The sequence below is a fragment of the Sminthopsis crassicaudata genome, chromosome 3, assembly GCF_048593235.1.
Source record: "Sminthopsis crassicaudata isolate SCR6 chromosome 3, ASM4859323v1, whole genome shotgun sequence".
NCBI classification, from domain to species: Eukaryota; Metazoa; Chordata; class Mammalia; order Dasyuromorphia; family Dasyuridae; genus Sminthopsis; species Sminthopsis crassicaudata.
Window position 1 is genome coordinate 475162021 of NC_133619.1, and position 24310 is coordinate 475186330.

Here is a 24310-nt window from a genome sequence, read left to right on the forward strand (position 1 = left end):
TGTTAAATAAAGCTGACCAATTTTCTGCTGAGTTGACAGCTCTGAGCTTGCATTCAGAGAGGACTGTCACTGTCATCTTCTGCCCCAGGTTATTAGAATGTAGATATTCTGAGTTGGAGACTATTTCCACAAGAAAGGAAACCATTTCCCATATGTCTTCCAGAAAGAGGCAACTAGCACCATGTAGGGAGTGAGAGGGCATCAAGAAGGAAATACAGTTCCAATTAAACCTTAAGCAGGGACATGCTGTTAAGCTGCAGCCTGAGGAATTTTTAGGAAACATTTTCCAGTCTGTTAAACAGTGAAATGGGCTCTTAGGGGAAAGTTATAGAATCTCCTCTGGAGAACTTTAAACAAGTTAGGTTCTTATTACTATAATAGCTAATGTAGCTAGCATTTATAGAGGGCTTTTTTTAAAAAAAAACTTTATTCTCATATGATCCTCACAATAATCTTGTCAAGCAAATGTCGTCATTATTCCTATTTTATAAATAAGGAAACAGAGGGTAAGAGGGATTAGATGATTTGCCATGGAGATACAACTAATAAGTAATCAAGGCAGGATGTGAACTCATATTTCTTACTCCAAGTCTCAGAGCACTTTATCCACTGTGTCATTTTCCTTGGAATGGTTTAAAGGCAATCTTGCCAGAAGGCACAGATCCAGACTGCATGACCTCTTAAGGTTCTTTGCAAGTATACAACTCCCTATTTCAAGAAGTGTCCCTCTTCCATCCAATTAATATTTTATTTCCCCATAAATTATGTATTTGGATGGATCTGTGATCTCATCTACTGGTATAGATGGTGATCCTTCAATGCCTTTTCTTCCTGTATAATTTTTATGCATGTCTTTTCCATAACACTTTCAAAAAGATCTCTCCAATGTGCTGAAGAACTTGCTCAGGCTGTTAAAGAGTCACAAGGAATATATACATTTAATGTTTGTGTGTTATTTATTTCCTCTTACTGATAGAGAAATGGAATACAGAGAAAAACAAGGAGTTATCTTTGGTGATAGAGGGTCCTCTAAATAAATGCAGTATCTACTTGACTTACTTGGTTCCATTGTTTAATTGCTATGACCAGAAATTCAATCAATTCAGTCTTAGGGATAGGTTCAACAAATAGCAGAACTGTTGGCCTTACATAGGCCACTGCCATAATTTTCAGATATATGCCTTACTGCAAAGAAGACTAGGAAAAGAGAATTCTATGTGCTAATGGCCATGTACACATATCCATAAAATAAATCAGTTACTTACAAAAGCCATAAGGGCAACTAGGTGATGCAGTGAATAAAGCACCAGGCCTGGAGCCAGGAAATATTGAGTTCAAATTTGTCCTCAGATATTTGCTAGTCATGTGACCCTGGGAAAGTCACTTAACCCTGTTTGCCTCAGTTTCCTTATCTATAAAATGAACTGAAGAAGGAAATGGCAAACTACTCCAGTATTCTATCTTTACCAAGAAAATCCTAAATAGGATCACAAAAAGACAGACATTACTGAAATGACTTAATAACAACAAAAGCTGCATGGTATAATGGAAAAAGCACTGGCGTGGAGTGAGAAGATAGGAGTTCAAGTCCCAGGTGTACCACTTATTTGCCTATGACTTTATCAATAGCATTTACCCTTCTGAGCCTCAGTAAACAGATTTGTAAAATGGGGATAAGATACTTGTATCACTGCTGGTAATAATGACAACTGACAACTAACATAGCAATTTGACATTTGCAAAGCATTTGGCATACATTATTTCATTTGACACAGGGTTATCTTTAGAAAGTGTTTCATAAATCTTAAAGCCGTAAATGTGAGTTATCATCATTCTCTTTCCCAGTTTGACACTTGCAGATTCTTGCACCCAATTGGTGTTATTCAGTCATTTTTCAGTCATTTCTGACACTGTACCACCTTCCTGAATCCTTTTCAAGGGATTTATTTGGCAGGGATTCCTAATGTAGAATCAATTTACTTGTTTCCTTAATATTTTGAAAACTATATTCTGAAAAAAATTGTCCTTCAATATGATTGGTTTTCTTTGTAATCTTGTGTATTTTATGCATTTAAAAACATTATCCATAGACTTTACCAGACTGACAAAACAGTCTATGACATAATAAAGATTAAGAACCACTGGCTGATAACAAAAAAAAAAAAATCTTAATTTCTTAATCTTTTTTGAAGGTAACTATCTTTATAATTAGTGACTTCAGCAATTATTTGGGTGTTGATTGGCCTTATTTGGATACTGCACCTGTTATTATAAACTACAAGTCTGACACATTTCCCAGCAATTACCCGTAAGATTCCCTAATCAAGAGAATTCCAACAAAGGGAAAATTACCTGATTGGAGCACATAACTACTGATTTAAAATACATGATTGGACTTGCAGTGAATTTAAACAAGCCATTCTATAATGATTAGAAGAGACTTAGGGAATCAAGAAATATTAGGTTGTTCCTGCTATATCATCAGCACAATCAAATAAAATGCAAAGTATTAGAAATCTGGTCTCAAAGGACTAAAATGATGGGAACATCCCTTCAAATTCATGGAATTTTAAAAATAACTATTCTCTTTGATCATATAACTTGATATTGAAGCATAGCTCCTGTATCTGGATTTTTAGAAAGTAACAGATCAGCTTAAATATGTTGAATTCAACTATTATATGTATGTGACCCATCAGTTCCACATTTGAAAGCCTTGGAAAAGCAGACTATTCTCAGGAATCTTTGAACAAATAAGTATTTTTTTCTTCTGCTTCTTAGATATCCTCTAATTCTATTATATTTACTTAGATACCTTAACCTTAACTTAGCAACTCAGCTTATTGACCTCTGCCTCTGTTTTTGTACAGGATGTCCCCAATACCTGGAAATTATTCTCTCCTCACTTTTTCCTCTTTGAATCCCCAACTTTCTTCTCATCCTAGCTTATGCGCTTTCTATGAGAAAGCTTACTGATCCTCAATGTTGCTAGAATGCTTTTTCTCCTTCTGAAATTATCATGTATATAATTTTTCAAAATAAAATTAGATTTTTTTAACTAACAAGAATTTATTTTCTTTCTTTCTCACTTTTCTTCTTCTTTTTCACCATGTCCATCTAAAAGAATTAATGAATTACACCCTTGTAACAAATATGCATCATCAAGTAAAATAAGTACCCACACTAGTCAAGCCCAAAAATGTATGTCTCATTTGATATACTGTATTCATCACTTCTCTGTTAGAAAATGGTTAACATTCTCATCATTGGTTTTCTGGAATCATTGTTGGTGAGTATCTTGATCAGGATTCTTACGTCTTTCAATATAATTTATCTTTATAATGTTATTATATAATTTTTTCTCCTGCTTCTATTTACTTTACTATTTACTCTGTATTAGTTCATACAAGGCTTCCCAGATTTTCTGAAACTATCCCTTTTTTATTTCTTAGAGTAAAGTAGTATTTCATTATATTCATAAAGCATAATGTGTTCAGTCATTTCTCAATTGATGGGCAATTCCTTAGTTTTCAATGTATACACTTATGTGTGTTTTATTCTACTACTAGAAGGTAAACTCATTGAGGAAAGAGACTATTTTTCATTTTGTCTTTGTATCCTTAGCATGTAAGATGGCTTCTACTACCTAGCAGTTTCTTAATAAATGGTCATTGGATTGGATTACAACATATCTTATATCTGAATTCATCATACCATGTCATGGAGTAAATCCTTTACAAATACTGCAGGTAGCATGATAAATGTGGAAATATGTTTAGAAGAATTGCACATGTTTAACCTATATTAGATTACTTGCTGTCTAGGAGAGAGAGAGAGAGAGAGAGAGAGAGAGAGAGAGAGAGAGAGAGAGAGAGAGAGAGAGAGAGAGGAGAAGAAGAAGAAGAAAAAAGAAGAAAAAGAAGAAGAAGAAGGAGGAGGAGGAGGAGGAGGAGGAAAAATTTGGAATACAAGGTTGTTTTTTGCAAGGGTTCATGTTGAAAACTATCTTTGCATATATTTTGAAAAATAAAAGACTATTATTATGAAAGAAAGAAAGAAAGAAAGAAAGAAAGAAAGAAAGAAAGAAAGAAAGAAAGAAAGAAAGAAAGAAAGAAAGAAAGAAAGAAAGAAAGAAGAAAGAAAGAAAGGAAGAAAGGAAGAAAGGAAGAAAGGAAGAAAGGAAGAAAGAAAGAAAGAAAGAAAGAAGAAGAAAGAAAGAAAGAAAGAAAGAAAGAAAGAAAGAAAGAAAGAAAGAAAGAAAGAAAGAAAGAAAGAAAGAAAGAAATGATTAGCACACTGATTTCAGAAAGGCCTGGACGGACTTACAAGAACTGATGTTAAGTGAAGTGAGTAGAACCAAGATATAGCAATAACAAGATTATGTGATGATCAACTGTGATAGACTTGTCTCTTTTCAACAAGGTGATTCAGGTCAATTCCAATAGACTTGTCATGGAGAAAGCCATCTGCATCCCGAGAGAAGACAATGGAGACTGAATGTGTAATATAACATAGTATTTGTTGCTTTTGCTGTTTATTTCCTTGGTTTTTTTCTTCCTTTCTCATTTTTTCCTGTTTTGATCTATTTTTCCTTGTGCAGCTTGATATATGTGGGAAAATGTTTAGAAGAATTGCACATGTTTAACTTAGATTGCATTACTTGTTATCTGGGAGGGAGGGGAAGGGAGAAAAATTTGGAACACAAAGTTTTGCAAGGATAAATGTTGAAAACTATCTTTGCACATATTTTTTAAAAATAAAAAGCTATTATTATTTTTAAAAATAAGGTTTTGTCTTCTACAAGAGAAAAAAAACTGCAGCTTAGACTTGGTAACATCTGACTGTCTCTTTCTTCATATTCTCACTTATATTCTCTGTCCTATTGCCTTTCTGAATGGACTTCCGAAAACTCAAATTCAAGAGGCCTTGCTCAAAACTGTCTGCAGTATAAGTTGGAGGTCATGACACTGTTACTATTATTGAGCAGATGAGACAACAAAACAGTAGCCATCTATTCTAGATTTTCCTGATCTCTTCATTTTAAAGGAAATGAACATAAAATTATATTTTAATTAGGCTTTGCAAAAGTACTATTCTTGGTCAGATTTTTGGTTCTGAAAATGTAGTCAATACAACCATTAATTATGAAGCACTGACTCACAAGATCAAAACATTTCAGAGTTTCCAATGAAGCTTAAAGGGTACTTTGGCAATGTGTCAGAACTGGCATTATATCTTCATTTCTTCAGTCTAGTGTAAGATTTCATGTGGTACATAAAATGACCATCTTTTTAACTCTCAAAATGGAGTAATAATCTCCAGCTTTGGCTATGCTTTCTGTAATGTGCTAAAGCTATACTACTGTTTGACAATAAAGTGTGAAAAATACTGAAGTGATGACTACTACTTAGGTGAGTTGTTTGTGCATAAGGTGGGAGTGGGGAGTCATGAGAGAAGAAAGTTGGGAATCATTTGACCTTTTAGAAACTTGTAGGTTCAGAAGTAGAAAAAGATAGAATGAGGAAAATCAGGCGAGCTGGAATACTGAGGTCTGGTGCCTAAGAAAGGGAGAGAAAATTAGTGTTTTCTTCCTTCTCCTTTCTTCTACAAAGGCATAGGCTTGTGGCTGTGAATACCAAACTCAGATTTCTTCCCTCAGCTTTCTAGGCCCTAGCAACTATTGTAGTTTCTCTTTGATTTAGGTGGGATGTGTGACTCTATACATTTGCAGGTCGTGTGTTGGTTTAACAGTGTGGGCCAGTTTAAATCACAGATACCATAGGAGGCACAGTGGATGGAGTCCTGGGTCTGGAATCAGGAAAACTTGAGTTTATATCTAGCTTCACACATGTGGTAATCACTTAATTTGTTTGCCTCAGTTTCCTCAACTATAAAATGAGAATAATAAGAACACTTACTACCTAAATTTATTGTGAGGATCAAATTGAAGGGGGGGGGAAACGAAACTATAAATCTTGAATCTGTAAAATTATCACTCTGAAACTGTGTTCCCTTTGATCTATAAAAGAAGGGAGATTCAGGGTCTCTGACTCCAAAAAGTCTGAAAAGAAGCATACTTTCCAGACAAACTTGTTCTAAGATACCACATTCATTCAACTTCATTTAACTGGAGATCTTGGGCAAATAACCCACCATTGATCTTTTGGGTAGCTGGATCTTCAGGAATTTCATTCAGTTGGAGATTTGAGCCTGATTATTGAGTGGCTTAAAACTCCAACATAAATAGCTAGGCCTGAGGGCATTGGCTCTCTTTTCAACTGGAAGCCTTAACTTCAGACTGTTATAAAGGACAATTCTAAACTCCATATCTTTGCAGAAGTCCAATGTAGGAATTATACTTTGCCAAGGGACCCCTCCTCTTTGGCACAGCTGCCTGCCAGGACTCCTGCTCGCTGTGAAGAGATCTTCTCAGTGATAACCTTTGTTATTTCTCTGCCAGGACCTTGCCACTCAGAAATCTGTTTTCCTAGCAAAGCTGGCTTCTCAGTCAACAATAAACTTCCCTTTTGCCATTCAAACTTTTAGGATTCATGAATTCTTTTCACATTGGACCTCCACTTCTGACCAAAGAGGGGATTCTCACATCAATTTTCTACCACTAGAACAGCAAAAACATGATATAGCACCTTGCAAATATATATACATATAGTGCCTTAAATATACATATATATGTTTATATTATATGTATATATAGAGAAAGACATAGCTATATCTAGATAGCTAGCTAGATGCATGTATATGTCTATAGTTTGTTGTTGCCTTCTTCTCAAAGAGAATCAAAGTGACATCACTATGTTACAATGTATTTAACTGTGGCTGATCAGACCACTATGAGTTTAGAATGCTCTACCACAGGTTGGACACAAATACATATTATATATCTCTGTGTGTGTGTGTGTATGCATACATATAAAATTTTATATTTGTAGTATATACTATATTTTGTACATGTATATATAATTTATTAGCTATTATTACTAATTAGGAACTTGATCTCATACATATACTGGCTATATGTCCTCAGGCTAGTCCTTTAATGTCTCTGCCTCAGGAACTTAGCATAATGCTCAGGACATAATAGGCACTTAATAATTTTTTTTTCCTTTCCCTGTCCCCTGCTCACTCTAGCATACAAACTGTTTAGTAGTCTCCTGTACTAGATCTTATGTCTATAGTGCCTAGATAGGACCTAGGCACTAGGTAGAAATTATTGGCTAATTCCATCCTGCTTCAATATTCATGGAAAGAGGAAATGGCCTTCATTGTGCAGCACTAACTAAAGATTGGGGGGGGGGGGAGAGAAGATACAATGAGGAAAATATATGCTAGATTGAGTGATTATTTAAGAAAGCAATCAAAGTCATTGTACTCAGACTAACTTCTCACTATAAAAAATCAATAAAATAAAATCTCTTTGAAAAAGCAATTCAAGAGTTTCATTCTCCTCAATAAAGAGTAGAGTTTTCCAGCATTAAGCAGGTGTTTGGGGTTTTTTAGAAAGAGAATAGAGAACAGACAATTCATTTGCATGATCTCTAGCAGTCCTGTTCCAACAAAGCCAGACAGAGATACATGTTTAAACGGTTCCCATGGAAACCAGAAAGCCTGGATCTACCCCAAGGTCTGAATGAAGGATGATGAAAAGTTTTAGCAATCTCCATGGAAACCTAAAGCAGATTCAAAGTGTTGTCTAGTTTCCTTGAACACACGGACTTGCAGGTAACTTAAAATGACCAGTTGGCTTATGCAGATACTATCATACAGTAATCTAGCTGTAGGCAGGACAGGGGTCTGGAGACACATCACTTCAACTCCTGAAGCTGTTGTTACAGCCAAAAGCCATCTCTGATTGAACTGGAGTTAGAGCTGGGCTTTTCCCAATTTAGACTTCATCTCCTATTTCATCTTCCTTACTGTGGGTCCTTCACTTCAGCTTCCTTTCTTTAATCTCTTTGCCAACTTAACATCACATTGCTCAATGGAAAGAGCTCTGAATTTCGGAATCCAAGGAGTTGGATTTGAATCCTAGTTCTGTCATTTTAGGCACTTTCTGAGCCTAGAGCTCTTTAAAACTTCATTTTCTTCATCTGTAAAATGAAGGGATTGGTTCAGATGAATTCCATGTCATTATAGGATTTTGTGACACTGATTCTAGAATTTGCCCTGGGTAATGATGGCTTCAACCCCTAAACCCTGTGAGCCTCAGAACTAATTTTACATCTCAACAGATTTTCTATTTGCAAATAGTGAAACTAATTTGCCTCCTATTTACCTGAAGTAAGCATGATTCTGCTCACAAAGAACTAGTGATTTGACAGCAGTGATTCTAAAACTCCTAGTTGCCCTAAGGTCATAGAATTACAGATTTAAGACTGGAGGTTATGTAATCAAACCCCTCATTTTACAGATGAAGAAAATGAAGTAGAGAAAAAGTGGTTTGTCTGAAGTCCCACAATTAATTCAGTGGCAAAGCTAGGATTAGAACTCACATCATTGGATCCAAATCTGGTAGATTTTCTACTACTCCGTAATAGTTTGAAACATGAGTGGAATAAACAAGCTTCCTTTGCTTCTCACACATTGTGATCCAGCTAAACTGAATTTCTTTCCATACCTCAGAAGTCCATTCTCCATGTCTCACCTTTTCACTGGTAATCCATCCTCTGTTGCTGGAATGTTCTCATTCCTTACTTCTGTCTCCCAGAATTCCTCTCTTTCTTCAAGACTCAGCTGAAACATCTCCTTCTACAATTTTCAGGTCTTTCCAACTATTAGTGCTACCTTATTTTTAAAACTACTTCGTATTAGCTTAAGTTCATTCTATATATAGTTACATATGTACTTATTTCCTCTGTTGGAGCATAAGCCCCTTAAAAGTAGGAGTTGTATCATTCTTTGTAACTCCAGCATCTAGCACAGTGCTTGCTTTCTTATTAGGTGCTTAGTAAAATCTTGTTGATTGATTAACTCAATGAATCTTCTTCTCTTTCTATTCACTTATTCAAGCCTTTAAGTTGTCTTTGCTGCCAAAAGGTGGTCAGGAGTCATGGCAGTACAAGCTTATCTTGGGAAGGTAATTTCCATAAGAATTTAGTTTTCTCCCTTTGTACATGTTAAATAATGTTATGGGCTAGGAGGAGTTTAGTGAACCCTTGGAGCTTAAAAGGACATTAGAAGGACTAAATATGAGAATCAGGACTATAGGAAACTTCTGAAAATCCCCTTCAGTCCAGTGATCACCCATCTTACATGAAAGTGAATAACTATTTTAATTTGTATAGAGCTAAATCCTTAGAGAGATGATCAGTTATTAAGATTATTGGTCATAGTTCAGAATGCACCATTTGGATACCAGAAGGATCCTCAAATATCCTTTTTTCCTTATAAAATCCATGGGGAGAACTTGGTGTAATCCAAATGTTAACACGTTTTGTCATATTTTAAACTAAATGGACTGGATAATTAGTGCTGAATGTAAGCTTCTTGGGATTCATAACCATTGTAGTTCTAGAAAAATACAATTTCTTAGTTCTGAGAAAGACTTATGAAAAGTCTCAAGAAGCTTCTTAATCACCACATCTTCTCCCAACATTTTGGTGATTTAAAAATGAGTGAATCAGAAATGTGCGACATGAAAAATGAAACTTCCCTCAAAAGATAACATAAGTTTAAGGATTTAGAATCATAGAATTGAAGTCATGGAATCAACTAATCAATCAATAAATTGACAAGTATTTATTAAGAGTCTACTATGTTCTGGGTACTGTGCTTAAGCATTGAACCCTAAAATAAATCTTTAAAGAGACTTGACCACTTTGCACTAATATTTACAAACTAGACTGAATTCCTACATAGTCCCTTAGAGGCAAACTGTCCCCTCCATGATGTTTAGAGATATATGGGAAGCTGGCTTTGGGAAAAGGATGGGAAGTTTAGGGATCTAGTATTTAAAGCCCTTAGCTTTTCACACTCTGGCTCGCTTATCAGTTAAATCAAGTTAATCCCATCACCTTTCCATATTTTCTTGTTTTCTCTTGACAATATTGTAAAGATAGCTAGAGTCAGAACCATAAGCTCAGTAAAGAAGAAGTAAACAAATATTACTTTGTACCAGGCACTGTACTAAGTGCTTTACAAATATCTCATCTTTATAACAATCTTAAGAGGTAAATGTTGTTCCATTTACAGAGAAAACTGAGGCAGACAAAGGTTAAATTATTTGCCCAAAGTTATACAGCTAGTGTGTATCCAAGACCATATTTGAACCTAGGTTGTAAATCCAATGCTGTATTTATTATACTAGATAACTGCCTCTATTCAAGAGCCGACTTAATCGGTTGTTGTTAAATCTTTTCAATTGTGTCCAACTCTTAATCACCTTATATGGTGTTTTCTTGGCAAAGATTATAGAGTGGTTTGTCATTTCCTTCTGCAGCTCATTTTATACATGAAGAAACTGAGGCAAACAGGAGTAATTCACTTGCCCAGGTTTACACAGCTAGTATGAAAAGTCTGGAACTAGATGAAAATTCAGGTCTTCCAGACTCTATTTATTATGCCACCTAGCTGCCACTTAATTTTTCTAGCCTATCCAGATCCCTTGTGTCAAAGAAATTTGGAGACCTGTTAATCTAGCCCTAAAGAGTGAAGATGAAAGCTAATGATAATAGTTATCATTGCTGAAATTTATATAACACTTTGGGCATTTTCCACATCATTTCATCCCTATAAGAGCCTTGGATGTTAAGTATTATAAGTATTTTAAGCATGAGAGAATTGAGTTTCAGAAAGGTTAAATGATTTACCTACAGTCATATAGTTAGAAAGTATTTAAAAGCAGTGTTTAGGGGGATAATTTGGAAAAATGAATACAAGGGATAATATTATAAAAAATTTATTCATGCATATATACTGTGAAAAAAAATTCTAAATATATAAAATATAAAAAAAGAAAAAATGAAATGTTAGTTCCAAAATTAAATATTTATTTTCTACTAAATAATAGTATTAAATGACAAATGTACTTAAAAAATAAATAAATAAAAAATAAAAGCAGTGTTTAAAATCAAGTCTCTCCAGGCTTCAAGTCAGGTCTCTTCTGATTTCATCATACTACACTAAAAATAGGTGAGGAAAGCATGAATTATCCCAAAAATTGAGTGACCCAAAGATGACAATATTTTTCAGGTCTCATTAGTATTTTTTTCTTACAAATAATAACAAATACTCAACAAAGTTACTTTCACTGGATTCCAAAGAGGCACAAAGGCTCCTAAGCTACGGTAATTTGGGAATAGAAGAGCAGTGGTTATTATTGGCACATGAAACACTATACTAGATTGAATAAATGAAGATGTCACATGTCACTGCTGAAAATTTACCAACTGCTGCCCCAGGATCAAGTTCTAAAACTTCCTGGCAACTCTAAAATTTGTCTTGATCTTGTGAGACAGACCAGTGTAACTAAAAACTTTGGTGATCATATTTTCTGGACCCAGAATATATTTTTACAAAGCCTCATTACAATATAATTTCTTTTCTTTGAAATTTGCATGATATTCAATAATTTGAGTTCAAACTGATTTACTGTTTGTAAATTTATTTTATTTTTGCAAGATACATGGGGTTGAATGACTTACCCAGGGTCACACAGTAAGTATTAAGTGTCTAAGGCTACATTTGAACTCAAGTCCTCCTGACTTTGGGGCTAGTGTTCTATCTATTGCATCATCGAGCTGCCCCTTTGCAAATTATTTTTTAGAAGCATTTGACTCAGGGCAGCTAGGTGGTAGAGTGGATAGAGCACCAGCCTTGAATTCAGGAGGACCCGAGTTCAAATCTGGTCTCAGATACTTAACACTTCCTAGCTGTGTGACCCTGGGCAAGTCACTTAACCCCAGCCTCAGGAAAAAAAAAAAAAAAAAAAAAAAGCATTTGATTCAGTAGAACAAAATGCAGCCTTAAGGCCCTCCTCCAACATATGTCTACACATATGTTAAAATTATACAAGATAATTAGCTGCAAGAAAACATTTATTTAATAATTTTCTATTCAATAAAATAATGAAGCATAGGAAGAATTACACTTGTCCAAAGTATTTGACACTGTCACAGAGGGCATTCAGCATGGAATCCAGATTGCCATTGAAGGTGAGGTTCTTCACATGCTCATGTGTTTGGATGATTTTATACTGATTGTACTACCCTGCAAAACAACTGAGGAACTACCTAATTGAGATCCATCATCAATCAACAGTTTGATATAACAATCTATATAAGAAAAAATAAGGTGATTGAAGAATGCACTCTATTTCCACTATCACATGCAATTAAACAGACCATCCATATGAGTTAATCCATTAACAGCTTGGACAGGTGCCCCCAAAAGACAATAAACTGAGACCAGAATTGGTTAGAAAAAAGACCTGCTCCTTTTTGTTACTGTTCTAGGAATATTTACAGGAGAATGATGTGTGTTACCTAATATTGTCTTTTGTACATATTATAATACAAAAATATTTTTTAAAAGACCTGGCTGGAATGGAGATGAGACATTTTATAGTTCTTTTACTGACCTCAAGGTTTGTTGAGGATTTTTTTTTCTGACACAAAGATACATATTTTTGTCATCATAACTTTTCTCAGCTCAGGCATTCTTTCTGCTTTTCTCCCCATGTCTGGAATGTTCTCCCTCCTTCACTCAGATTACTGAGTTTCCTGGCTTCCTTTAAATCCCAACTAAAAATCTCACCTTCTACAGAAAGCTTTTCTCAACCTCTTTTAATTCTTTTAATACTAATCCTTCCCTCTGTTAATGATTTCCTATTTATCCTGAATATAACTTGCTTTGTATATATTTGTTTGCATGCTGAATCTTCCCTTAGATTATATACTTCTTAAAAGCAGAGATCATCATTTATTTGCCTCTTTTCTATCTCTAGAGCTTAGCACATAAAAGACACTTGATAAATGTTTATTGATTGGTTGAAGTACATTGAAGCATAAGAGTTCTTCTATTGGTGTTATGTCATTGCAAATCATAGAATGTAATGTTCTTGTTGGTTTTCTGGAAGAATCTGGACCAACCTTCCTTTTAGCCAAGTAATCACCACAAGAATACCCAGAATTAAAGTCCAAATTCATTAGTGTCTCCTTGCCTGGGGCCCCAGGCTAGCTTTGTCTCAGTGGAGGAAATGCAGGAGGCTAGCCACCATGATGGGGTGAGACAGAGTGAAGCTTGGCTCTTGGCTCCTTGGCTCCAAGAGCTTGAGCTCCCACTTCCAGTCCTCTGTCTTCTCTGGCTCTGACCCTGGCTGAGTTTGTCTCATTTTATATGCTCTATTTTAATTACATCATTGTAGGTGTGAATCTTATAGAACTATACTACATACTAAGTACATGTATTGAAGTAGAAAACTATTAATCACCTTGCTAAACTAGATAACCATTGTCTTATCAATTCCACTGAGTTAGTACCTTGTAAGAATCCTTGTTTCAAGTACAGAGTTCTGGCCCATAACAACAGAATACCACAAAATCTAAAAATTCAAAAATTTCAGGTGACCCCAATAGCAATGAACATCTGTCACATGAAAGAAGAACTAGACTTATTTGCTCTAATTGACTTCATGTGAAAGAACCAATAAAAATAGGTAAATGTTACAGAAAAGTGGATTTTTAAAATTAAATTTAAAATTTTCAATGAATATAAAAATTTTTCTCTTTTGCCCTTTCCTCACCATCATTAATACAAATAAAAATAAAACCCCTGTAATAAATATCCATAATTAAGCAAAACTTTTCTGCATTGGCCATGTTCAAAAACTCTGTGTCTTTATTCTGCTCCTTGAAATAATGATCTGTCAGGAGGCAGTTAGCATGCTTCATCACTGACCTTCAGATGCGCAAATATGATGAAAAACTTCTTAAAGGATGAAGTGACTTAGAGATAGAGCTGTCCTTATGGAGCTCACACTAGTTTCCAAGCTTGTGGTGAAGGGGGTTGGTGTAGAGGTGAATCATTATGGAAAAAATAGAATGAAATAGTGATAGTTCATCCTTGAAAAAAAAAAAAAAAAGGTCTAAGACATATCTATGTAATCAGTCTATAAGTCTATCCTCCTCCCTAGGGACTGAAGGACTGAAGTTCACCATCTGGCATCAAACACCTCTGTTTGCTGTTCTTGTACAGCCCTCAAGCTGCATGTTACCCTATGTTCTCTTTCAAGGTCATTCTTGATGTTCATTTTAACCAGATGACACTATTGTATAAGAAACAAAGGGATTTGTCATTTACCCTGGGCTCTTTATCTCTCTAGTGATGGCCTTGGGGTGCAGGAGGAGGACTTGGAAGGGATGGTTGGGCAGCAGCTATTTTTCCATCTAAAAGTTACCCATTTCCTAGAAAATATAAAGTATTTTTAGGCAGAATATCATGACATCGGTGCTCTATTAGAATCACATATGCACAGGCAGATCTAAGAACTCATCTATGGGTTTGGGCAAGTATTCCTTTAGGCCAAAATACCATGATAGTTCATTATCTAGTTTATTAACAATTGGCAAATTTTTAAACTTCTGAGGGGAGATACTCCTGCTTATTTATGGGAACAACCAATGCTAGAAGCCCTTTGAATATTTACACTAGGGTCTGCTGACCCATCAAAACCTCTCCACTCATTGGAATAAAGAGAAAACTGTGACCTTGGGTATCAGTATTGTGATGAAATTTATTTTTTTTAAATGTGTTTTCCAAGTTCATACCAGAAGACAATCAGAATTCAGTTCAGAATTAATTAATTATTTACTATGTTACTAGGTTCTATGCTGGACACTGAGGATCCAAAGACAAAAATTAAACAGTACCTGAGAAGGAAGGAAGGAAAGAGATAAGGAGGAATGAATGAAAGAAAAGAAGAAAGGAAGGAAAGAAAAAAGGAAAAAGCAGGGAAGGAAGAAATAAGGGAGGGAAGGGAAAGAGAGAGGGAAGAAGGAAGGAAGGAAGGAAGGAAGGAAGGAAGGAAGGAAGGAAGGAAGGAAGGAAGGAAGGAAGGAAGGAAGGAAGGAAGGAAGGAAGGAAGGAAGGAAGGAAGGAAGGAAGGAAGGAAGGAAGGAAGGAAGGAAGGAAGGAAAGAAGGAAGGAAGGAAGGAAGGAAGGAAGGAAGGAAGGAAGGAAGGAAACATTTTTAAAGATACATTATGTCCTAGGAACTATACGAAGCACTTTAAAAATTTTTTTTTCCTTTGATTTTCCCAACAATATTAGCAGATAGGTTCTATTATTATTATCCATATTTTATAATTAAGAAAACTGAGACAAAGTCTTGGCCATAATCATACAGCTAGTAAGTGTTTGAGACTAGACATGAATTCAAATCTTCCTCATTTTGAAGCCAATGTTCTACCCATGTGCCACTTAAGTATAAATATAGTTGATATCACTTGAGATAATATGTATAAGGATATATTTGCTCTATCACTATAACAAGATCACTAAGAAGAAACTGGGAATCGATGGCAAAAGAGAGAAGGAAGACTATTAGGGTAGACTATTATCAGATTCAGTCATAGTTATCAGGTAATTTTGTTTAAAGTTTTCTTTTTTGTTATAATAGAGCATTTAATTCTGAGGATGAGAAATTCCAACTTCCAAAGATGTGGCACCCCACTGAATGGGGAATGACCAAACACATCTTGGTAGCTACTTATAATAAATAAGAAAAAATGAACACAAAGAATTCAAAAAACCTTATATGAATTGTTGCAGGTTAAAGTGAGTAGAATCAGGAATAATATACCTGACTACAACATAAATTAGACAAAGAAAAAAGTCAGCTCAAGATTTTCTAATCATAATAACCAAACATGTACCTGAAGAAAAGATGAAAAAATATACCATTCCTTTCCTTCTTTACAAAAATGGGAGACTATAGGTGTGGAACATAAAATATACTGTCAGGCTCAATTGATAAATTGGTTAATTTTAATGAATTGCTTTTCCAACCACCCATCTACCCCACCTACCCCATCCTCTTTTTTTAAAATCAGGAATGGCTTAGAAAAGGGGAAGAATAGTCTTAGAAATGAAGGTGATATTGAAACAAAAGATATAAATAGAATTTTTTAAAGGCATAAATAAAACTGAGCATTTTTGCAGTATAAATATACTATAAAATATAACCTATTATTATTATTATCTTTCATAATGGTATAGGAATGAGAAAGGCAGGAGACCCAGGGCTTGGAAATAAGAAGCTAAAAGAACATTGAAAAGGATTAATATGAATGGATAAATAATACCTATTACTAGAGCAGTGGGCTCATGGATAGACGCAGAAATGATGACTTGAATGGAATCATAGTAGTTCAACTATAAAAAAGAGAGAAAAAATGTCAATTAACATCAAGATCAAGGGTACAATTTAATAAGACTGTGTAACAGTATTTTAAAATTCACTGGAAATGTGTTTCTGGAGAGAGGAAACCACTTGTTAAAAGCATGAAGAACATTTAAAAAAACATGTGTGTGTAGGTGGATAGGAGTGGGTGTATTGGCGTGGTTGCTGATGGCAGTATCTTCCTTTTACGCTTTCTCATAAAGCTAAAACCAGAGCAAACAATTCTTATGTATCATGTCTAACAGAACATGTTGCAGTTTCTATTCTCTATTTTAGGATTTTCTGGGAAAATCTGAATGTGACCCACATAAGAACTCCAAGGACTTGAAAGAGAAAACCATTTTATTGATTTATATGAGTTACCTTCAATTTGGAAGCAGAGTGGGTAACAAACTCCTGTGACATGTACACCCAGGATTATCTATTTTTGGAAATAGAATGCAGTGATCAAGACCTTCCATTATAGTATGGAAAGCTTGAAGTATCAATGCCCAGAAGTAGGTTGTAGTTCCACTGAACTGCATTCTAACCCTATCAGCTCTGACTACCCCATTTTTAGGAGAATGATGCTAATGTGGAGAGGTTCTTAAGTAGGGCAACCACATTCATGGTTAGAAGGGCCACAGTTAGCCTTACACATAGCAGAACATTCATTCATTCATATAGCCAATAAAACACGTGTTTGGAGCAATGCTGTTATAGTTCTGCTATCACCCAGCTTCCAAATATCTCTCCTAACATTCTATCACCTTGATGGAAATATCTGGATGATCTTAAAGTATAAAATCATTTAAAGTAGGTTATTTTTGGATAGCTCAGTAGTACAATGGACAAAATGCTGTGCCTGGAGACAGGAAGACTCATCTTCCTGAAATCAAATCTCGCTTCAGACACCTACTAGTTGTGTAATCCTGGACAAGTCACTCAACCCTTTTTTGCCTTTATTTCCTTATTTGTAAAATGAGCTAGAGAAGGAAATGGCAAACCCTAAGAGGATCACAAAGAATCAGAAATGACTGAACATCAGGGGTTAGAGCCTAGATCCTGATGCCATGGTGTACTATGGCAGATAGGGACAAGCTCTCTCTAAGAATATTCCCCTCTCATGCTTTGTCAGGGACTGATAAGGTCTTTATTCTGTCTCAGCAGATTTGAATGCAGCCATCTCTGGCTGTTGGATCAAGTCAAGCATTTGTTAAGCACCAACTCTGTGCAAAGCACTATACTAAGTTATAGGAATTCAAAGATAAAACACATCCAATGATCTTGAACTTGCACAAAGGACAAGAGGACTGGTAATGGCCCAGGATGCAGTGGATGACCTTGAAGTCTTCAGGGTCTAACCAAGCTCCAAGCACTCCACAACACCTGCTTCAGCCACCTTTGTGGCCATGGGAACAAACTGCTCTAGTCTGCCCATTCCACAAAGGTAGACACCCCCCTAACCCCCTAATTGGCTTGTGGCCCATCAGTTACCTTAAGCTGATTTAGCCCTTCTGCTAAGATGCTTTACTGAGAAGTCACCATTGTGCATGTTACAGCTTCATGGAGCCACTGGTGACAGGTGAGTGCCAGGTGGGTACCAAAGAAGGATGAGCAGCCCTGAAAAGGCCTCAGGATGTCCCCACACAAAAGGTACTAGTCCTTGAATATCATGAACTCTGGGGCACAAAGTGGTCAATGAACAAATGCTTACTGATTAGATGATTAATTAAAAAAAAAAAAAGAAGAAAGCAGCTCCAAGGAGGGTGAAAGTTGAGAAGAGCTGCAAGGGGGTCTTATTTTAGAAGTTATAAAACACCTTGGGTCTAGTTATGCTTTTCTATGAAATTGAATAAACATTTATTAAATGCCTATGATAAACAAGATACTGTGATAACAGTTGGGTTCTTCATCTATTTTATACCATTAAGAAATATGAGATTCCTTTTCATTTTTACCTTTCAAAAAAGTACACTCTTCTTTAAAGGCTTAGCTTATGTTTCACTTCTTCCAGGAATCCTGAGAGCTTCTAAAATTTTCTTAGGACACTTTTCTCCATCTTTCCCTGTCCTCACCACATTTTACTTTATCCTCTATTCATTTGTGTGCACATGCAAGTTCCTAGCAAAATATAAACTAGAGATAAGAGGACTAACTTTTTTCCATTAAAAGAAAATTCCTAGCACCTGGTGCTTAATAAATGTTAATTGAATTTTGCTGAATTGAATTCATTTTCTTTTCCACTGTAGACTAACCTATTATTTATTCCCTTTTCTTTTGCTTATTATTTTGTCAATCTCAATTGCCTCTATATTATTGTCGGTTTTTTCTTAGTCCTGCTTTTCTTTTTATTCCCTATTTCACCTATCACGTATGCCTTGATGCTTTTAATGTTTATTTCCTCCTTCTACAGTATTTTCTCATGCTCCCATTTATTCTCCCTTCTCATAAATAAGGCTATTTTTATTACTACTCCCCATAATCCAGTTTAACTGTTGTTTTGTTCAAAGGAGACTTAGAAATTTAGGCAGAGATATGTAAGAGCCAGTTGTGTCCAATTCTCATGATCCCATTTGGGTTTTATTGTTTTGGTAGAGATACTGGAGTGGCTTGCCATTCTTTCTCCACATCATTTTACAAATTAGGAAACTGAGGCAAACAGGATTAGTGATTTGCTCAGAGTCACAATCTAGTAAGTATTTGAGGCTAGATTTGAATTCAGAAAGATGAGTGTTCCTGACTCCAGATCCACAACTTGATCCACTATATCACCTACCTGTCCTGGGTCAGTTTACCTTTCTTAATAGATATCACCATTCCTATTGTCCTGAAGTGCCCATGCTCAGAGAAGCTTTTGCTCTTCTTTGCTGGATCAACAATTCTCTTTGGAGCTAACACCAGCATGGAACATGAAGGACAACACCTTGCTTTCACAAGACCTTCAATTACACTAATACATACCACCCCAAAGATGAGAAGTCATGGGATTATATCATGCATTCCACAAGCACTAAATAATTTTAACCAATTCATTCCCTGGGATAAAGAAAAAGAAAGGCCCTCTCCAGGCACGGGAACCACTTTTAGCATAGCAACTTCAAATATGCTGATAAAATGAGAGCCAGCAAAAGGTATTAAATGTTAGTGGCCAGGCCTAGGGAAGGCTGACTGACCTTACACTCATCATCTTATGAATATTCCAATACATATCACATCTCTTGGAATGAGTTTCATATATGTCTTGGTCTCTTTTGAACAATCAATGCCTATTCAATCAATGTTGGTTGAATAAATAACTATTTCTAATATAATGTAAACTTTTTGAGGGCATTTTTGTATTTCCAGCATCTACACAGTCTGTCACACAGTAGGTCTTCAATGAATGTGTATTGATTGCTAGACTAGTGGTAATTTATATGGAGTCAATGTTATTAAAAATGTGGTTTTTGTTTATTCATTTATTTAAGAATTGCCTGCAGAGGGAAGCTTGGTAAGTTGTTGCTTCTTACCTGAGTCACCCAGTCTTCATGAACTTTCCAACGAACATATTTAACATTGGGAGAACACACTGCATGTTCAATTCTAACAGTTGGCATGTTTTCAACTGGAGGCAGCTTCTTCCAAGTTCTAAAAAAGAGTTTAAAGATGCAAAGCAGGAGATAATATTAGCCAAATAAAGGGTTATGAAGAATAAAATAAAGGCTTCTTGAGATCATATGGTCTTTTCTCTTTGAGTTTTCAATATAGTGCACAGTGTCTTGCACAAAGTAAGCAGGTGCTTATTAAATTTCTCTGGCCTAAAGAAAGCATATAAAACCCTTTATCTATAATTGATGCTTAATTTATATCCTTACATCCCTCTTTCTTTGTTTCTTTGTTTCTTTGTTTCTTTCTTTCTTCCTTCCTTCCTCTTTCTTTCTCTTTCTTTCTTTCTTTCTTTCTTTCTTTCTTTCTTTCTTTCTTTCTTTCTTTCTTTCTTTCTTTCTTTCTTTCTTTCTTTTTTCTTTCTTTCTTTCTTTCTTTCTTTCTTTCTTTCTTTCTTTCTTTCTTTCTTTCTTTCTTTCTTTCTTTCTTTCTTTCTTTCTTTCTTTCTTTCTTTCCTTCTTTCTTTCTTCTTCTTCTTCTTTTTTTTTTTTGCTGAGGCAATTGGGATTAAGTGACTAGCCCAGGGTCACACAGCTAGGAAGTGTTAAGTGTCTGAGGCTGAATTTGAATTCAGATCCTCTTGACTTCAGGACTGGTGCTCTATCCACTGTACCACCTAAGTGCCACTTACATCCCTCTTTTACATTTTCAATCCCTCATTTTTCAGGATGCTCAGATAACTCTTCTCATCTTAAAAAACAATTTTGTTTTACCTTGTTTCTTTTTAAATTTCCTATCCCATCTCAAAATATTTTATACTCATGGTCTTTGAGCTTATGGACTGTAGCTAACATATTAACTTTCTAGTCATGTATTCCCTTTTTTCCTATCTTGTAATGGGATCCTGTCTTTATTGTGCTCTTGAAAGTCATTACTCAAAAAATTCAGTGGTTTTTCTTTAGTCCTCATCTACTTGACCTCTATGATATTGCATTTATTTCATGAAACTCTTTGCATTGTTCCTTCAATATAGTAGTTTTCTTGGTCTTCTTTGTTTCCTTTGCTTATTTCACCCCCTAATAATGGTTTTTCCCAGGGCTCTTGTCCTCAGTTCTTTGTTTTTATCTGAGTTTACCCCCTTTCATATTTTTGGATATCTATCCCAAATCTACATCTCTCATTATGAGCTTTGGCTTCTCTACCAGTCCCAGTGGAGTTAAGAAAACCAAGTCTTAAACATAATAGATGACCCTGGGTATGTTCCTTAATTTTTCAGTATCCCAGGTAACTCTTTAACAAAATAAGGTGCACAAAAGGTGCTGATCTGTATTATTGATAAGTGCAGTTTCCTCATCAGGAATATCAAAGAAAGAAAAAAGAAAACAAACAAAGAAACAAAGTTTGGAAAGTGAGAATTAAAGGGTGTGACTTGCTTAAGGTCACAAAGTTTAAGTGTCTGGGTTATTATTCAAACAGCTATCTTCTGACACTAAGAATAGTATTTTTTTCCAATTTATGAGATGTCTAGATAACAGATAACATTTTGTAACACATATTATATTATATGTTATATTACACTGTATTTAAACAGCATATATCATTATATAACATATGATTATATTATATGATATATGTGCATATATATATGTATACATGAAATGTATGCATATACATGTATATATATGTATACACACACATATTCTAAGTGGTGTAGTGGATAGAGTGCTGGAACTGGAGTCAGAATCTTCCCAAGTTCAAATCTGGCCTCAGACACTTACTAGCTGTGTGACCCTAGGCAAGTCACTTACCCTCTTTGCCTCAATTTCCTAATCTAAAAATTTAACTGGGGAAGGAAATGGCAAATCACTCCAGTATCTTTGCCAAGAGCCCCAAATGGGCTCACGAAGAGTCAGACACAATTGAAAACAACTGAACAACAACAAAAATAGATAAGAATGTATATATATATATATGTGTGTGTGTGTGTATATATATATACATATATGTATATGTATATATGCATATATATATGTGTGTGTATAATTGTATAATAATGCTACATCTCATGTTTTTCAAGTCATAGTGTTGGACTTGAAGTCAGAAGGTTTTTAGTGCTAACCTGGCCTCAGACACTAAAATCCCAGAAAGTCAGTCTATTTCCATCTCAGTTTCCTTATTGGCAAAATGGGAATAGTAATAGCACCAACCTCACAGATCCAAGGAGATAATATACGTAAAGTGCTTTGCAAACTCAAACATCTATATAAATGTTAGCCATTATTAGTATAATTATCATTATTATATTTGATCCTTACAACAACCCTATGACATAGGAAGGGGAAGAACTATTATTTTCCTTTTACAGATAAGAAAATTGACATTCAGAGAAGTTAAATGACTTGCTTGAGATCACACAGCTGGAGTGGGGTTTAGAACCCACTCTTTTGGCTTTTCCCATCATTTCATATTTTCCTTTCCTTAGCATCTCTTGCTTCTCATCCAATTCTCCTTGTCTTATATCTATTTTTCCTAAGGTTTCCTAAGGTCCTAATACCCTTTAGGTCTAGGAATGGAGTAGAGGCAGCAGAGATAACTCATACAACTTTCCAGATTTCTCATATAGCCTCGTCCCAAAGTCCAATGGTATGAGATTGATGGAGAAGAATGCCTTGTTCTGTATGAGGGGTGGAATGGAGTTGGAAGGAATGGGAGAGGAGAGCTTCTTAGTCTTCTTGGAATTCTTCTAAGTCTCTTTGGATTCAGCAGTTGTTTTGAATGCTTCTGGCTTCCAACTTTGAGGCAACTTCAGGTTGATGAAGGAAAAGACTCTAGGGAGGAGCTGCCTGGAGAGGGGCTAGCAGTCTTTATCATGTCTCCTAAGCTTGTAACATTAGAGACTAGAGAATTTCTCTTTGTATGAGATCTAAGACCCCTGAGCCAAACTACCTTGCTCCCAATGGGTGATTATACATATATAGATAGATAGATGGATGGATAGATTAAATATAGATAGATAGATAGATTATAGATACATACATAGATGTGTGTATGTAGGTATATGTATATGTACATAGACATACATTTCTTGTATACTTTCTCTGATTTCTGTTTTGCTACTGATTTAGATAAATGGGTTTCTTAGCTAAGTGTTATTGCTATTGCTAAGTTCATTGTGGAACTGGAATTTGGTAGACAGGGAGTCAAACCATGGAAATATAGCTTAAGGTCTTACTCTCCCTCCCACCAATAACTGAAACAGTGATCAGAAGATCGAATCCAATCATATCCTCCTACACAAATATTTAAGGGTACAGACAGATGTAATTTTGTAGCCTCATTCTTTGAAGAGAAACATCTGGCCTCAACTTCTTGCTTTTCCTTTGGCAGGAATTAAAGTCTCCCTTGGAGAAGTGGGGAGGGAGAAGAGGCTGGAGATGTCTATTCTTTGAGTCAAACAATGATACTCCCATCCTATCAGTCAAGAGACAAGCGTCTCTATATATGGATATGTATATCTATATACACAAATGAATGGAGAATTCAGATTTTGAGGTTGTTCAGGCTATTACAGGAAAAGTAGCAACATCACCAAATACAATTCATGTTACCTGCCCTCAGTCCCTCCTCCCCATAGGAATCTAGGATTCCCTCTTATATTGGCTAGGATCAAATCCCCGCCAACTTCCCCTCCAAACCATGAGCAATCCCTCCTTCCATCTTTTCTATCTGCCCTTTATTTGTTGTCTTTCCCTTGTAAGATGTAAGCTCCTTGTGGGCAGGTACTATTTTGATGCTTGTATCCCAAACACAATTCCTGGCATATAGTAAATGCTTACTAAATAGGTAAACAGATAGCTCTAACTACTTGCACAATCTTTTCTTTCTAGCTGTCTGCTAGAATGAGGTAATAATGTTCATTGATCTCAAATATAAATTAAATCATTAACAAATTAATTAATTGAATCATTAATTGAATGAATTAAATAAAATCATATTTATAAATATTTTTCTATTCCATTCCATATAAACATATACAAACACATACTGACTGCAGAGCAGGGCACTTTTAAATATGAGTTTTTCCTTTTTACATGTATTTTTCCAACTATTGCATTTAGCAAATTTGACTTGGACTTTCAGTAACAACATCCTAAGAAGGCCAATCCAAAGTGTTTTTTTTTAAAGGAAACATTTTAAAAGAATGCTTTTTGTCATTTAATAAGGTACCTTTTTATTCTCCAACAATAGACCCAATTAAGCAGGGCTCAGCCGAGTTGCCTCATACCTTCGGGTTGCCCCCTCTCTCCTGCTTTCCTGACACATTCA

The 24310-nt window shown here is 35.4% G+C and overlaps 1 protein-coding gene across 1 annotated transcript in view; it reads right to left on the reverse strand.

The window, feature by feature from the left end:
* The window catches only part of LOC141559696 (cilia- and flagella-associated protein 337-like), a 99189-nt gene that overhangs the window by 63826 nt on the left and 11053 nt on the right, over nucleotides 1-24310 (reverse strand). The window contains exons 2-3 of the mRNA XM_074297430.1: nucleotides 19909-20026; nucleotides 16320-16389 (exon numbers count right to left, since the gene is read on the reverse strand). Coding sequence (XP_074153531.1) covers nucleotides 16320-16389; nucleotides 19909-19995 — 157 coding nt within the window. The 5' untranslated portion in view covers nucleotides 19996-20026. The remainder of the gene's footprint in view (nucleotides 1-16319; nucleotides 16390-19908; nucleotides 20027-24310) is intronic.